The sequence below is a fragment of the Cetorhinus maximus genome, chromosome 16, assembly GCF_964194155.1.
Source record: "Cetorhinus maximus chromosome 16, sCetMax3.hap1.1, whole genome shotgun sequence".
Classification (NCBI taxonomy): domain Eukaryota; kingdom Metazoa; phylum Chordata; class Chondrichthyes; order Lamniformes; family Cetorhinidae; genus Cetorhinus; species Cetorhinus maximus.
Window position 1 is genome coordinate 30,662,530 of NC_135894.1, and position 13,800 is coordinate 30,676,329.

The following is a 13,800-nucleotide window of genomic DNA, read 5'->3' on the forward strand; positions in this document are numbered from 1 at the left end:
GGCCCAGTTTATTTAATCTTTCCCCAAAGGACAATCCCTCCATCCCAGGAATTAGTCTGGTGAACCTTTGTTGCACTCCCACTATGGAAAGTGTATCATTCCTTAGGTAGGGAGACCAAAACTGCACACAATACTCCAGCTGCAGTCTCACCAAGGACTATATAATTGCAGTTAAGACATCTTTACTCCTGTACTCAAATCCTCTTGTAATAAAGATCAACGTACCATTTGCCATCTTAATTGCTTGCTATACCTGCATGTTAGCTTTCACTGACTCATGAACAAAGATATCCAGTTCAATACTTCCCAGCCTCTCACCATTTAAGAAAGACCCTGTGTTTCTGTTTCTCCCACCAAAGTGGATAACCTCACGTTTCTCCACATTGTTTTCCAAATGCCAAATTTTTGTCCCCTCACTTAGCCTCTCCAAATCCCGCTGAAGCATGTTTGCATCTTCCTCACAACTCACACTTCCACCTAATTTTGTCTTATCTGCAAACTTGGAAATATTACATTTAATCCCCACTTCTAAATTATTGACATAGATTGTGAACATCTGGGGCCCAAGTACGGATCCTTTGGTATCCCACTAGTCACAGCCTGCCAGCCTGAGGTGATCCACTTATTACTACTCTGCAACACAGCCTTCTGGACTCTTGCTCTCGCCTGCAGCGAACAGTGTCCCCCTACTAACGCTACATTCTTTTTAACTCCCTCACTTGAATGGCTTCCTGTACCATGGTCACTCTGTTTATCCACACTACAGACCTCGCTCTTGTCCACACAAGCTGCCCGAACCTTGAACTTGTTAAATACGAACATAGGAACAAGGAGCAGGAGTCGGCCATTCAGCCCCTTGAACCTTCTCTGCCATTTAATAAGATCATGGCTGATCTGATAGTAACCTGAAATCTGCATCCCACCGATCCCTGATAACCTATCACTCCCTTGCTTACCAAGAATCTGCCCACCTCTGCCTTAAAAATATTCAAAGACTCTGCTTCCACCACCTTTTCAGGAAGAGAGTTTCAAAGACTCTCGACCCTCTGAGTGAAAACATTTCACCTCATCTCTGTTTTAAATGGGCGACCCCTTATTTAAAACAGTGAATCCTAGTTCTAGATTCTCCCACAAGAGGAAACATCCTCTCCACATCCACCCTGTCAAGACCCCTCAGGATCTTATATGTTTCAATCAAGTCGCCTCTTACTCTTCTGAACTCCAGCGGATACAAGCCTTGTCTGTCCAACCTTTCCTCATAAGACAACCCACCCATTACAGGTATTGCCTGGTAAACCTTCTCTGAACTGCCTCCAATACTCAATTGCAAGGGCTGAAGCTCCTCCACTCCCACCTTCTTGATCCCCTTACCTCACAGTCACACCCGCCAGTCCCTGACCAAATGAGATTACATTAATATAATGAGCGTGACTGCCTTCTGGAACAAAGTGTCAAGGTAACTTACCCACTCCCTGATGCATCATAATGTCTGCAGCTCAGCCTCCAACTCATCAACTCTGAGCCGAAGCTCCTCAAGCTGCAGATGTGGCTGCCATGGATTACAGTGGCATCCAGGAACTTGCACATGCTGCAGACATGACACATCGCCTGCCTGCCATCTTTACTGTGTTAATTACATTTATTTGTCTTAATTAGTTTAAAATTCCCCTCTTCACCAAATTCCTTCACTCACCAAACTCCTGGCTTCACACTCTGTGCCTCAAACAGCGCTCAGTGCAGACAAGCAGCACTCAGAGAGCCCTTTAACTATTTCATGTCAAGCAAAATAAACTAAATTAACAAATCGGGACAAATTAAAAGGCAGCCCCTTAAAGGGAAACTGCAAAAACAGAAGACAAATCTTAAAGGAAACTTACAAACATTAAATCAAATGTGATTAAAGTGTCAATATTTATACTTTTTGAGAAACAACTAAGTCAAGCTCTGCTAAAGCTCAGAAACCAGTTTAAGTTAGCTAACTAATTAACTAGCTGCAGCTGCTCTTGGAGAGCTTGCATATCCCCATTTAAGACCAAAATAAACTTAACTTACCTCTTAACTTAAACAGCAATTTTTAGTTAATTGCTAAATTAACAAAACTAGACTTTAGAGAGAAATTAACCCTTAAAAATCCACACTCACCAAACCCCTGGCTTCACATTCTGTGCAGCTATAACCAAGGATCTATATAAGTTTAACATAACTCCTCTGTTTTTGCATTCTGTTCCTCTAGAAATGAACTTCAATGCTTTGTTTGCATTTTTTATGGGTTGCTACTTCCTAGATCCTTTTCAACCTCTACTTTAATCAGACTTTTATTTTCCAATGTGTGGGTGAGATCTTTATTCCTCTCCTCAAAACATAAGGCTTCACATTTACCTATACTGAAATTCATTTGCCATTTACGTACCCATTCTGCAAACTAATTCACATCTTCGTGTACCTTCACCAATCTGAATAAATACCTGAATCCCTGCTCTCCATTGCTGTCCAATCAGCTACTTGTCCCCTGACTCCACGTGTTCTGAACTTAGTCATGAGCCTATATGCAGCACCTTAACAAAGGTCTTGTATATTACACCTGCTGCACTGCCCTATCTTCCCTTTCTGTTACTTTGTCAAAAATTCAAAAAGGTTGGTTAAATGTGACCATCCCTTTTGAAATCCATGCCAAGCATTTTCTATTATAACTTCACTTCTAGATCCTTTTCTATTATACCTTTGAGTAAATATTCCATTATCTTTGGCTGTCCCTCAATTCGAGGATGAGGATGATCCTACTCAGGATTGTGAGTTTCTGCTATGGTTCCTCTGGCTGAGCAAGCTGATTCTCGACAAACGGATTTTTGGGCACATGCGGGGTAGGTTATCTCATGAGGTAGTGGGATCCGGAGTGCAGGATTTGCTTCCTCCTCCTTCCTCCTCTGATGCTGCTCTGCCTCATCATTAAGATGTTGGGACTCAAATCGTGATGGGGCTTGATGGACAAGTTGTCGCCATTTTGAATGATTGGTAGCAAGCTCCTCCCAGTCATTAATATTAATGCTGTCATGCTTCAAGGAGAGTTTTAGAGTGTCTTTGAAGCATTTTCTTTGTCCTGCCCTGGAACATTGGCCATCTGAGAGTTGAGAAAACAGGACTGGGTTGGGTAGACGGTTTTCTGCCGCCTGGACACAGTGTCCAGTCCATCATAATAAAAGCAAAAAACTGCAGATGCTGGAAATCCAAAACAAAAATAAAAATACGTGGAAAAACTCAGCAGGTCTGGCTGCATCTGCGGAGAGGAACACAGTTAACATTTCGAGTCCGTATGACTCTTCAGAACTGTTGAAGAGTCATACGGACTTGAAACGTTAACTGTGTTCCTCTCCGCAGATGCTGCCAGACCTGCTGAGTTTTTCCAAGTATTTTTATTTTTGTTCCAGTCCATCATAGTTGGTTTTGCAGGAGGTTTGCCTGAAAGTTTATGGAGCTGGCTTCAAAAAGGACACGTGTTTGTTTGATGCTCCTTCCATTAAATCTGAAGGAGGTGGCGGAGGCATTGTTGATGGAGTTTCTCCAACACTCTTATCTGTCACTGATACACAACCCACCTGACAGTGCACTACAGGAGTGTGGTGACAGCAGCTGCTCTGTACACTGGGACTTTTGTTGACTTGCGGACGTCGGTTTTTTTTAATATTCATTCACAGGCTGTGGGTGTCACTGGCCAGGCCAGCATTTATTGCCCATCCCTAGTTGCCCTTGAGAAGATGGTGGTGAGCTGCCTTCTTGAACTGCTGCAGTCCATGTGGTGTAGGTACACCCACAGTGCTGTTAGGGAGGGAGACCCAGCATTTTGACCTAGCGACAGTGAAGGAATGGTGATATATTTCCAAGTCAGGATGGTGAGTGGCTTGGAGGAGAACTTCCAGGTGGTGGTGTTCCCATCTATCTGCTACCCTTGTCCTTCTAGATCGTAGTGGTCATGGGTTTGGAAGGTGCTGTCGAAGGAGCCTTGGTGAATTCCTGCAGTGCATCTTGTAGATGGTGCACACTGCTGTTACTATGCATCGGTGGTGGAGGGAGTGAATGTTTGTGGATGGGGTGCCAATCAAGCAGGGCTGCTTTGCCCTGGACGGTATCCAGCTTCTTCAGTGTTGTGGGAGCTGCACTCATCCAGGCAAGTGGGGAGTATTCCATCACACTCCTGACTTATGCCTTGTAGATGGTGGACAGACTTTGGGAAGTCAGGAGGTGAGTTACTCATCACAGGATTCCTAGCCTCTGACCTGCTCTTGTAGCCACAGTATTTATATGGTTAGTCAAGTTCAGTTTCTGGTCAATGGTAAGCCCCAGGATGTTGATAGTGGGGGATTCAGTGATGGTAATGCCATTGAAGATCAAGAGGTGATGGTTAGATTCTCTCTCGTTGGAGGTGGTCATTGCCTGGCACTTGTATGGCGCAAATGTTACTTGCCACTTGTCAGCCCCAAGCCTGGATATTGTCCAGGTCTTGTTGCATGTGGACATGGACTGCTTCAGTATCTGAGGAATTGCGACTGGTGCTGAACATTGTGCAATCATCAGCGAACATCCCCGCTTCTGACCTTATGATGGAAGGAAGGCCATTGATGAAACAGCTGAAGATGGTTGGGCCGAGGACACTACCCTGAGGAACTCCTGCAGTGATGTCCTGGGACTGAGATGACTGACCTCCAACAGCCACAACCATCTTCCTTTGCGCTAGATATGACTCCAACCAGCAGAGAGCTTTCCCCCGATTCCCATTGACTCCAGTTTTGCTAGGGCTGCTTGATACCACACTCGGTCAAATGCTGCCTTGATGTCAAGGGCAGTCACTCTCACCTCACCTCGGGAGTTCAGCTCTTTTGTCCATGTTTGAACCAAGACTGTAATGAAGTCAGAAGCTGAGTGGTCCTGGCAGAACCCAAACTGGGCATCAGTGAGCAGGTTATTGCTAAGCAAGTGCTGCTTGATAGCAGTGTTGATGACCCCTCCCATTACTTTACTGATTATCGAGAGTAGACTGATGGGGCGGTAATTGGCCGGGTTGGATTTGTCCTGCTTTTTGTGTACAGGGCATACCTGGGCAATTTTCTACATAGCCGGGTAGATGCCAGTGTTGTAGCTGTATTGGAACAGCTTGGCTAGGGGCATGGCAAGTTCTGGAGCACAAGTCTTCATTGTTATTGCCTGAATATTGTCAGGGCCCATAGACTTTTCACTATCCAGTGCCTTCAGCTGTTCCTTGATATCACATGGAGTGAATCAAATTGGCTGAAGACTGGCATCTGTGATGCTGGGGATCTCCAGAGGAGGCCAAGATGGATCATCCACTCGGCACTTCTGGCTGAAGATTGTTGCGAATCTGTTTTTGATTGTTGCGATCTGTCAAACACTCGCTGCTGTAATTTGAGCTGGTGCAGCTGATCTGATGTTCGATCTCCTCATCAGTGGTGACCTTTAGAGAGAGATGGCTGTCAAGGTATGGGAAGCGCTCAACAAATTCTAGAGTCTCTCATTCAACATAAATATGGGGAGGATATTTGGCTGTCCAGGTGAGGGTTGATCTATGAGTTCTGTTTTGGCAACATTCGAGGACAGGCTGAGTCTCTTGTATACAGAACTGAAGAGATGGAGAGTGGCTTGTAAACCTGGTGCAGCAGCAACACTGCAGTCACCCACAAACTGTCAAATCATGTATGTCTGTGGTGGTCAGTTTAGCTTTGACAGGGAGGTGACTCAGGTTAGCATTTTCCATCCAGGCAGTATTTAATACTGGCACCAGAGGGCAGTTGATCTTTGATGAGGTGAATAGCCACAGTCAGGTCGAATGTAAACAGCGTGGGGCTACCCGGGTTGGGATTTGGAAGATGGCTGTTTCAGGTCTCCAGCTCAAGATATTTGCTGTCATTTCATCATGAAGCAGTTGCAGGATTGTGATGAAGTTTCCAGGACATCGAAATCTTTGGAGCACAATCCACCAGGCCTTACAATTTAATGAGAGAAAGGCTGGAATTTCCCAGCCCTGTCATGGTGGGAGCCGCTGTGGGGGATGCTGTGGCCCAGCGGGACCGAATGACCCTGGCAATGGGCGGAAAATCCCACCCAAAGGCCTTGGTCAATGAATACAATGAAGAATTCCTGGTGTTGCTCTCCACATTTTTTCTTGGATTTGCCTGACAATAAAGACCAGGTCCGAGGTTCCTCTGGAAGAGCAAAAGCCACACTGTGTCTCTGGGAGGATTTCCTCAGCCACAGGGAATAGGCGATTCAGGATATTGCATGTCAGGATTTTCCCAGCTATGGGGAAGAGGGAAATACCTCGCTAGTTCCCACAGCGTGATTTATCTCCCTTCTTGAATATTGTTCCAATTGTCGCATTCCTGGAGTCTGGGGGAGTTTGAGGGGCAGAACTTTAGTTCCTCCCAAATCCATAAGATGAGTGCATGGAGTTTTGATGTGAACAAAACTTGTGGGGAGGTGATGTCATATTGGTATTGTCAATGGATTAGTAATCCAGATGCCCAGGGAAATGCTCTGGGGACCCAGGTTCAAACCCCGGCAGATGGTGGAATTTGAATTCAATAAAAATCTGGAATTAAAAGTCTGATGATAACTATTGTTGATTGCAAGAAAAGTCCATCTGACTCACTAATGTTCACCAATCTGCCATCCTTACCTGGCCTCCATGTGACTCCAGACCCACAGCAAGGTGAACAAGGGCAATAAATGCTGGTCCAGCCAGCATTGCCCACATCCAAAGAATGAATTAAGAAAAAGTCCTCAAGCTTTGAAGACCTCAGCTGGAAAACCATTGGGGCTGCAGGCTTTGTTGTTTTTCATCTGTTTGATTGCTTGTTGCAGCTCTCCCATCGATGGTGGTTCATTCATGGTTTCTACCACAGGATAGCCTGGAGAGCATCAGCTGCCACTGTGGATTCACGGCTAAGGAGTTGTTGAAAACATTCTTTCCGGCGCTGAAGAATGTCAGCATTGTCATCCTTGGGAAGAGAACCACCATCCTGTGAGCGAAGGGAATTTTGTCCATTTGACTTTGGTCTATAGATGATCTGGTGGCTTCAAAAAGCTTTTTTCATGTTGTGATGATCAGCATATTGTTGGATCTCTTGGGCTTTCTCTTCCGCCATTGCTCTTTATCTTCCAGATTTGTCTTTGGGTGTCAGCCTTGAGCTTTTGGAATGCTGCCTTCTTGACTTGTGACCTTGGGTTGTTCTGCCAGGCAATGAAGGCTGCTCGTTTTCTCCAGGACGCATTGAAACAGTTTTCATTGAACCAATTCTGGTAACCACGACACTTGAACCCAATGGTCTGGACACAGGATTCTCGTACAATTGACTTTATTTGATCTCACTGTTTTTGAAATGAGTTACATTTCCTACCATCAATGTTAAATTAATTGGTCTATAGATCCTTGGACTTGATCTATTTGCCTTTTACATTTAAGAATCAGATTACCTGTCCAGCTCAGAAGCAATCCATCTCTTCTAGGAGTTTTATCCTCTCTAATTTTGTTGAGTTTATCAATTATCTCTTCTCTTTCTTTCTTAAATGCCTTACCACTTCTAATGTCATATTCACCATGTTAGTTTTAACTTTTCAATATGTCTGTCTTTTCACTGTCACTACCTATGGATTTATCTTGTGTATCTTTTAGAGACCCTTATCCCTATCTTAATTTTTCCTTAGTTATTTATACCTTTGTAAAATAACTTAATATTTATGTTTAGCTTGTTGATAATTTAATATTGTAATTCCTCTTTGCCTTCTTGATTGCTTTTTAAAAAAACTTTTCTCCTAATTTCTTCATGTCCCTTTTTGTCCTCTCTATTGTCTCTCTACTTTATGCATGCATTTTTTCCCTTTAGATTCAATTTTGCCTTTGATCTTTTTAGTTGTCCATGCTATTTCATTATAGGTTCGTTTATTTTTTTTTACCCAGAATATATTTCTCCTTAATCCCATTGACCTTTGGTTTAAATCTTTCCCACTGCTGTTTAATTGGGGCCTGTTGACGTCTGCCCCATGATTATTCTCAATCTCTTTTACCCATTTCATCGATTTACTTACATATTTCTCCCCACCCCCGTGCCCTTCTATTATTAGATGATCTGTAGATAACTCCTCCTGGTGTGACTGATCACTTCTTAGCCCTCATCTAATTCTAATATTGATTCTGTTTCCATCTGAAGATTAGCTATGTTGGAACATGTTCTTGGAAGGATCGGTGCATAAATATGACATCAACAGGTCACCCTGACAACGAAAGCTCCTGTATAGTAGTCCTAATCTCAGCAAATAATTAAATACCATCATCCACCCACCCTTACTGATAGAAAATCATAATAATGACATACAAAATAAATATTTCAAATCATGTATGTTGGAAGTATATGTAAAGTGACTACGGATTGCTCTTTGGATGCGGGAGCTCTGTGCATGTTCTTTAGTGAAGACTGCAGCTGATAAAGAAAAACTTACATTTGTCTAGCATCTTTCAGGAAGTCGGGATGTCAGTGCTTTACAGCCAGCAATGTACCTTTCTGAAGTGCAATGTTAGAACCTAGGAAGAGTGACAGCCGATTTGTGCACAACAAGGTCTCATGGACAGCAGTAGGGTTACAATGAATTCATTGGAAGCCATAACAAGACCCTTCAACAAAGGGGAGTTGCAGAATTGTCCATCCAGGGAGAAAAGGCTTAATTTTATCCAGGTATCCTCTCAAGTGCCTGTTGCAATTGGGTGCTGACTAACTGGAGCAACTTGGCAGACAGGCCAGCCAACCTATAACATCTTTATTCACATAACACTTGTGGCCACAATATCTGGTGAAATACTCAGTAGGTTCTTCAATGCCCAATAATGCAGACTCTCAGTGCCTGGAGCGATTTACTTTATCAGCTGCATATAATGAGCAAGACAACTTATCCAACATCGCGGACTTTCAGCAATACGAAACATTGAAAATTCAAAGATATTGCGGGAAAGACCTCTTCGTAAATACAAAGAAAGAGATAACTTTTGCTTTTTTTTTTAGATAAAGCATAGGAGTTCCACCACACAAAGTATTGTGATTAATTGTACTGTGGCAAATTGTGTCAAAAGATTTGTTAAACAGTGTCCATTCCTACATTTCAAAAATACTTCATTGACTGTGAAGCCATTTGGGACATCCAGAGCTTGTGATTGATCTTCTATAAATGCAAGCCTTTCTTTCTATTCATACAACATACAAGTAATATTTGTTTCTTTTTAAATTACAGTCGGGGAGGATATTCAATGATTGCACCAAATGAAAGCAGGAGATCTCGTCTGCAAATGAGTGAGTAATTAAGGAAAGGAAATGGTGCTTGTTAAGTCTGCTGCTGAATCCGAATCCTATTCATGCTTTTGTTACCTCAGTGCTCTCCTGACTAGCTTTCCATTCTTCACCCTTCATATACTTCAACTCATCTAAAACTCTGCTACCTCACAAGTCTCATTCACCCAACACCCCTGCGCTTGCTGGCTCCCAGTCCAGTGACCACCACATTTAAAATTCTCATTCTCCTTTTCGATCCTCCACAGCTTCAGCCCTCTGTATATCTCTGTAATCTCCTCCAGGCCTACAACCTGCCAAGATCTCAGAAATGGCTTCTTTTGAATCGTTTTGATTTTCACTCACCAAATGTTATCATGGATCACGTATAGCTGGAAGTATAGCTGGAAGTATAGCTGGAAGAGGCAACAGGTCTACCTACACTGTTCAGCCAATGTATCTTGTCACATGCCGTTTATTGAGCTCATGCAGACCACTGGATAGTAACATTGATCTTCTTCATTCAAGTGATAAACAAGGAGCTGGAGGACCTGAAGAAATGGAAAGAGGATAACAGGCCTGGTCCAATCAACTTGACTCCCATGCAGTTAGGTAAGAATTAGGGACTATACAGTTTCACTGATTCTATTCAGCATCCCAGTTACAGAGAGGGAATGCTGGTTTCACTCACTTATAAGATTAAAATGGGATGTTTGCTTGATTTAATTAGCAATAGTGTTCCCTTGTCATAATCCAACTGGTTTGATAGATTCAATCATTTTCTTTGTAACATACTTGACATGCATAATATCCAAAACAAAAACAGAATTACCTGGAAAAGCTCAGCAGGTCTGGCAGCATCAGCGGAGAGGAAAAGAGTTGATGTTTCGAGTCCTCGTGACCCTTAAGCAGAACTGAGTAAAGTTAGGAGAGGGGTGAAATATAAGCTGGTTTAAGTTGGGGGGGGCGGGGGAGAGAAGTTGGGGGGGCGGGAGGTGGGGGGGGTAGCGGGGTGGTGGTTGTAGGGACAAGCAAGCAGTGATAGGAGCAGATAATCAAAAGATGTCACAGATAAAGGAACAAAGAGGTGTTGAAGGTGGTGATATTATCTAAACGAATGTGCTAATTAAGAATGGATGGCAGGAGACTCAAGGTACAGCTCTAGTGGGGGTGGGGTGGAAAGACTAACAGGGCATTAAAGGTATAGATTTAAAAATAATGGAAATAGGTGGGAAAAGAAAAATCTATATAAATTATAGGAAAAAACAAAAGGGAGGGGGAGGAAACGGAAAGGGGGTGGGGATGGAGGAGGGAGTTCAAGATCTAAATTTGTTGAATTCAATATTCAGTCCGGAAGGCTGTAAAGTGCCTAGTCGGAAGATGAGGTGCTGTTCCTCCAGTTTGCGTTGAGTTTCACTGGAACAATGCAGCAAGCCAAGGACAGGCGTGGGCAAGAGAGCAGGGTGGAATGTTAAAATGGCAAGCGACAGGGAGGTTTGGATTATTCTTGCGGACAGACCGCAGGTGTTCTGCAAAGCGGTCACCCAGTTTACGTTTGGTCTCTCCAATGTAGAGGAGACCGCATTGGGAGCAACGAATGCAGTAGACTAAGTTAGGGGAAATGCAAGTGAAATGCTGCTTCACTTGAAAGGAGTGTTTGGGCCCTTGGACAGTGAGGAGAGAGGAAGTGAAGGGGCAGGTGTTGCATCTTTTGCGTGGGCATGGGGAGGTGCCATAGGTGGGGGATGAGGAGTAGGGGGTGATGGAGGAGTGGACCAGGGTGTCCCGGAGGGAACGATCCCTACGGAATGCCGCTGGGGGAGTGAAGGGAAGATGTGTTTGGTGGTGGCATCATGCTGGAGTTGGCGGAAATGGCGGAGGATGATCCTTTGAATGCGGAGGCTGGTGGGGTGATAAGTGAGGACAAGGGGGACCCTATCATGCTTCTGGGAGGGAGGAGAAGGCGTGAGGGCGGATGCGCGGAAGATGGGCCGGACACGGTTGAGGGCCCTGTCAACGACCGTGGGTGGAAAACTTCGGTTAAGGAAGAAGGAGGACATGTCAGAGGAACTGTTTTTGAAGGTAGCATCATCAGAACAGATGCGACGGAGGCGAAGGAACTGAGAGAATGGGATGGAGTCCTTACAGGAAGCAGGGTGTGAGGAGCTGTAGTCGAGGTAGCTGTGGGAGTCGGTAGGCTTGTAATGGATATTGGTGGACAGTCTATCACCAGAAATTGAGACAGAGAGGTCAAGGAAGGGAAGGGAAGTGTCAGAGATGGACCATGTGAAAATGATGGAGGGGTGGAGATTGGAAGCAAAATTAATAAATTTTTCCAGGTCCCGACGAGAGCGTGAAGCAGCACCGAAGTAATCATCGATGTACCGGAGAAAGAGTTGTGGGAGGGGGCCGGAGTAGGACTGGAACAAGGAATGTTCCACATACCCATTAAGAGACAATCATAGCTGGGGCCCATGCGGGTACCCATAGCCACACCTTTTATTTGGAGGAAGTGAGACGAGTTTAAGGAGAAATTGTTCAGTGTGAGAACAAGTTCAGCCAGACGGAGGAAAGTAGTGGTGGATGGGGATTGTTCGGGCCTCTGTTCAAGGAAGAAGCTAAGGGCCCTCAGACCATCCTGGTGGGGGATGGAGGTGTAGAGGGATTGGACATCCATGGTGAAGAGGAAGCGGTTGGGGCCAGGGAACTGGAAATTGTTGATGTGACGTAAGGTGTCAGAGGAATCACGGATGTAGGTGGGAAGGGACTGGACAAGGGGAGAGATAATGGAGTCAAGATAACGAGAAATGAGTTCCGTGGGGCAGGAACAGGCTGACATGATCGGTCTGCCAGGACAGTTCTGTTAATAATATCTATCTCTTTCAGATTCATGCTATTGGTTCACCAATTACCAACTGCATAAATGGGGGATGGTAGTGGTACTGTCACTGGACTACTAATCCAGAGGCTCAGACCAATGCTCTGGGGACATGGGTTCAAATCCCACCACAGCAGCTGGTGGAATTCAAATTCCATTCATAAATCTGGAATATAAAGCAGGTCTCAGTAATGATGTCAATGAAACTAACATCGATTGTTGTAAAACCCCATCTGGTTCACTAATGTCCTTTGGGGAGTGAAATCTGCCGTCCTTACCTGGTCTGGCCTACATGTGACTCCAGACCCATAGCAACGTGGTTGACTCTTAACTGCCCTCTGAAATAGCCAAGCAAGCCACACAGCTCAAGGGCAATTAGGGATGGGCAACAAATGCTGGCCCTGCCAATGACACCCACACCCCATGAAGGAATAAATAAAAAAAACATGAAATTTATCTGAGAACCTTTAACTCAAGAGAAAAGTCTGACATCTGATGCATTTAAAACAGCAGCTTCAACCAGGGCATTTCACTTTGTTCAAACACAAAGCTTCCAATTCTACCCTCTGTCTGCTGGAGAGGCTAGAACAATCTCATACATCTCAGGATGGAGGTGAGCAGTCGATTTGCAGAGTTAAAGGTCCAATTCTGGACCATTATGTGCGCTTACCAGCATTTTGCCAACAGTGGAGCAGGTCCCCCCACAACCACCCGCGTGGGGAGGCCACCAGCTTTATGGATGCTGCCTCCCTGGGCAGCCCGAGAACGTTAATCGTTAATTGGAGCTGCAGGATTCATGTCCAAAAGATGTTTTCTTTATTTTGGGATGTGGGTGTCATTGGCAGGGCCAGCATTTGTTACCATCCATAATTGCCCTTGAACTGAGTGACTTGCTGTGCCATTTCAGAGAGCAGTTAAGAGTCAACCACATTGTTGGGGGTCTGGAGTCACATGTAGATCAGACCAGGTAAGGATAACAGATTTCCTTCCCTAAAGGGCATTAGTGAACGAGATGGGTTTTTACAACAATCAACTGCTGTTTCATGGTCACCATTTTCAATTCCAGATTTTATTAATTGAATTCAAATTCGACTAGCTGCTGTGGTGGGATTCGAAACCCCATAATTACGGAGGCTGATAGAATGTTATCGTTTATTGTGAGGGGAATTGAATACAAAAGTAGGGAGGTTATGCTTCAGTTGTACATGGCATGAGACCACAGCTGGAGTACTGTGTACAGTATTGGTCTCCTTATTTAAGGAAGGAGGTAAATGCATTGGAAGCAGTTCACAGAAGGTTTACCAGACTAATACCTGGAAAGGGTGGGTTGTCTTATGAGGAAAGGTTGGACGGACTAGGCTTGTATCCACTAGAGTTTAGAAGAGTAAGAGGTGACTTGATTGAAACACATAAGATCCTGAGGGGTCTTGACAGGGTGGATGTGCAGAGGATGTTTCCTCTTGTGGGAGAATCTAGATTTGCTTAAAAATAAGGGGTCAGTCATTTAAAACAGAGATGAGGCAACATTTTTTCACTCAGATGGTCGGGAGTCTTTGGAACTCTCTTCCTGAAAGGATGGTGGAAGCAGAGTCTTCGAAT

The 13,800-nt window shown here is 44.4% G+C and overlaps 1 protein-coding gene across 2 annotated transcripts in view; it reads left to right on the plus strand.

Moving 5' to 3' along the window:
* epsti1 (epithelial stromal interaction 1) overlaps positions 1-13,800 on the plus strand; it is a 35,195-nt gene that overhangs the window by 7,621 nt on the left and 13,774 nt on the right. For both annotated transcript variants that reach the window (XM_078559608.1, XM_078559609.1), the window contains exons 2-3: positions 9,289-9,347; positions 9,852-9,935. In XM_078559608.1, the coding sequence (XP_078415734.1) occupies positions 9,289-9,347; positions 9,852-9,935 (143 nt within the window). The remainder of the gene's footprint in view (positions 1-9,288; positions 9,348-9,851; positions 9,936-13,800) is intronic.